Raw genomic sequence first — 3151 nt, 5'->3', positions numbered from 1 at the left:
CAGCTCAAGGCTAGCACTCTACCACTTGAGCCACAGTGCCACTTCTGGCTTTTTCTGCTTATGTGGTGCTGAGGAATTGAACCCAGGGCCTCATGCCTGCAAGGCAAGCACTCTACCACGGAGTCACCTTCCCAGCACCCCCTCCCCCTTTTATTAAAGTGTGTATTCTAAAGTGTGTAAACTAAGGAATTTCACTATGGTGTTCAAGATGTGCATGCATTATGTTGTACTCAGAATTATCCTCTCTATAGCTTTTCCTCCTAATCAACTACTGACAGCTTTCACTGACCTCTACTTATAAGTCATATTTCTCTTTGAAGCTATCTTTAACAACAAACAACACTGTATTTTTTGTACTTGTAAAATATTTTTAATAATTGAAATACCCATGCATAAAGTGTTTTGACTAAATTGTTATGTCCATCAACGGGCTGACTTTGAACCACGATCCTGCAGGTCTCAGCTACTAAGTAGCTAGGATTAGACATGAGCCACTGGCATCCAGCTTGCTCTGCTTTTATGTCTCTGGCCAAATAGCTAGAATTGCAATCACAAGTCACAGTACATTGTACCATTCATTTTACTAGTATATATCTTTTGATGATCAGAAGTTTTCATTTTGATGAAAACGAATCTATTTTTCTTTTGTGATTGATGCCTTCTGTGTCTTGGAAGTCTTAACACTTAACCAAGATTGAACTTAATGTTCTCTTCCTTTTCTGCATTGATACTGTAGAAATTAATTTTTTTTTTTAGGTCCAAGATGGGGACTCAAACTTGGTACCTGACACTTTCACTTGCTGGCTAGTGCTCTGCCAACTGAGCCAAGCCTCCAACCTCAGAAGTTATTTTTTGATCAGAGGTGTTTCATTTCAATAATTTTTGGCAGGACAATAGCTATAATTGATAGCTACAATTTTGAAATATAAACTTAGCTATATGGATCATACCTGTAATTCCAGTTACTTGAGAGACAAGAGATCGGGAAAGACTAGGGTCCCTCCCCTCCCCCCAAAACCTGAACGTGGTAGTTGTGTGTTCCTAGCATCCCAGCTTCCCAGTACATGTAAGGCCTTGAAATACAGGTCAGGCGTGGCAAAACTATGAGACCCTGTCTCAAAAATGAAAAAAGCAAAGATAGTGGTAGGTATGACTCAAACCTGTACAAAGTAATATATGCAATAAAACTGCATACAGACCTTTCTTTTGTCTGAGTTTGTGAGATTCAGCAGATGCAGGAAGGTGACTTTTCTGAAATGAAAGACATCATTTGTGTTAAAACACCATGTACTTTGTTAGCTTGGGCACATTCCAATAAGAATGTTTAGTTCACAACTCATGTAATTAACACAGTCTGACAAAAAAAGGCTTGATATCATATACAAACTGTATAGCCCTCAGTGCTAAGAGGGAGATGCTATACCCATCTTATACTGTAACTCAGTAGAAAAACTTTAAAAGGACTTTTCTCAAAAGTTCCTCCTGTTCTTGGCTTCCTAAATACTAGGATTACAGGTATAAGACCCTAACACTTAAGAAGTTTTGAGTCTTTCCACCTTCTCCTCCACATCTATGCATCTGTACCTACATATATGTGTGTATATGTATGTTTACATATACACACATATGTGTATGCTTTTTTGTGTTCCAAAATTAAGACCACATAATAAATTCCAACTCCACAGGTAGCTACTATTTAGATGTACTGAATAGAAATCTCTTGAAGTCAATACCTTAAATATACGGTTGGAACACTTTTTAATACCTGCATAATATTCCACCATATGGAACTTTCAGAGTTCTATTAATGGACTTTTACTTTTATCTCCAGCTTTTTTTTGCCATTAGAAAGAGTACTGTAGGGACTGGGGGTTTAGCCCAGCAGAAGGGCGCCCGCCTGCCCCGCGCAAGGCCCCGGGTTTGGTTCTCAGCCCTGGTTTAAAAAAAAAAAAAAGACACATAGAAAGAGTACTGTAATGGATACCATTTTGCTTAAGACTTCACTTTGTGTGTGTGTGTGGGAAGCTAGTCGTACGACTTGAACTCAGGGCCTGCTCAAGGCTAGCACCCTACCACTTGTGAGCCTCAGCCCCACTTTCAGCTTTTTCTGTTTATGTGGTACTGTAGAATCAAACCCAGGGCTTTGTGCATGCTAGGCAAGCACTCTACCACTTAGCCATATTTCTAGCCCTGGGCTGGGTTATTTTTCAAGATAGGGTCTAGTTTCATGCGTAGGCAGCAATCATCCTATGGCTGTGATTCTCCTATTGTACAAGGTTGAACCAGGGAGTTACAAGTTATCATGTCCATCTAAGTGTCTAGTGCTTCTTGATCAGTCACCGCCTCCATCATCCTCACAATTTTAACACTGCTTTGGGCTTTGTGTTCATAGCTTCCAGATTACACTAAAATAACGTGATCACTCTTCAAGTGCAAGAATAAGAGCCAGACACTGGTTGCTCACACCTGAAATTCTAGCTACTCAGGAGGCTAAGACCTGGAGGATCACAGTTCTAAAACCAGCCAAAGAATATGAAAGTCCATGAGACACCCTCTGCCCCATCTCCAATTAAACAGCAAAATGCTAGACTGGAAATGTGGCTCAAGAGGTAGGGTGGGAGCTGGGAATGTGGCTCAGTGGCAGAGTGCTTGCCTAGCATGCATGAAGCCCTGGGTTCGATTCCTCAGTACCACATACACAGAAAAAGCCAGAAGGGGCGCTGTGGCTCAACTGGTAGAGTGCTAGTCTTGAGCAAAACAAGCGCAGGGACAGCGCCTATCCTTGAGTTCAAACCCAGGACTAGAAGGAAAAAAAGAAAAGAGATGGTGTGCCAGGTCATGAGCAAGAAAGCCAAGTGAGAGTGAGAGGCACTGAGTTCAAGCCCCAGTACTGGTGCAGGCACACACAGATACACATAGGCAGGGATGGACAAACAAACAGACACACACATGGACACAATCAGACAAGGCAATTAAGCCACCTTATCAGTCAATATTGGCTTCAGGGGCTGGGAAGGTGACTCAGTAGTAGAGCGCTTGCCTTGCATGCTAGGTTTGATTCCTCAGCACCACATAAGCAAAAAGAAAAAAGCCAGAAGTGGCGCTGTGGCTCAAGTGGTAGAGCGCTAGCCTTGAGCTGAAGAGCTGAGGG

At 42.0% G+C, this 3151-nt stretch overlaps 1 protein-coding gene across 2 annotated transcripts in view; it reads right to left on the bottom strand.

Moving 5' to 3' along the window:
• Positions 1-3151, bottom strand: part of Bbs4 (Bardet-Biedl syndrome 4) — a 23029-nt gene that overhangs the window by 17054 nt on the left and 2824 nt on the right. For both annotated transcript variants that reach the window (XM_013012053.1, XM_013012052.1), the window contains exon 2: positions 1200-1251. In XM_013012053.1, coding sequence (XP_012867507.1) covers positions 1200-1251 — 52 coding nt within the window. The remainder of the gene's footprint in view (positions 1-1199; positions 1252-3151) is intronic.

Source organism: Dipodomys ordii, unplaced genomic scaffold, assembly GCF_000151885.1.
Source record: "Dipodomys ordii isolate 6190 unplaced genomic scaffold, Dord_2.0 Scaffold15, whole genome shotgun sequence".
In the NCBI taxonomy this organism is placed as follows: Eukaryota; Metazoa; Chordata; class Mammalia; order Rodentia; family Heteromyidae; genus Dipodomys; species Dipodomys ordii.
Note: the sequence above shows the minus strand (reverse complement) of the source record. Positions and strands in the feature narration are given on the sequence as shown.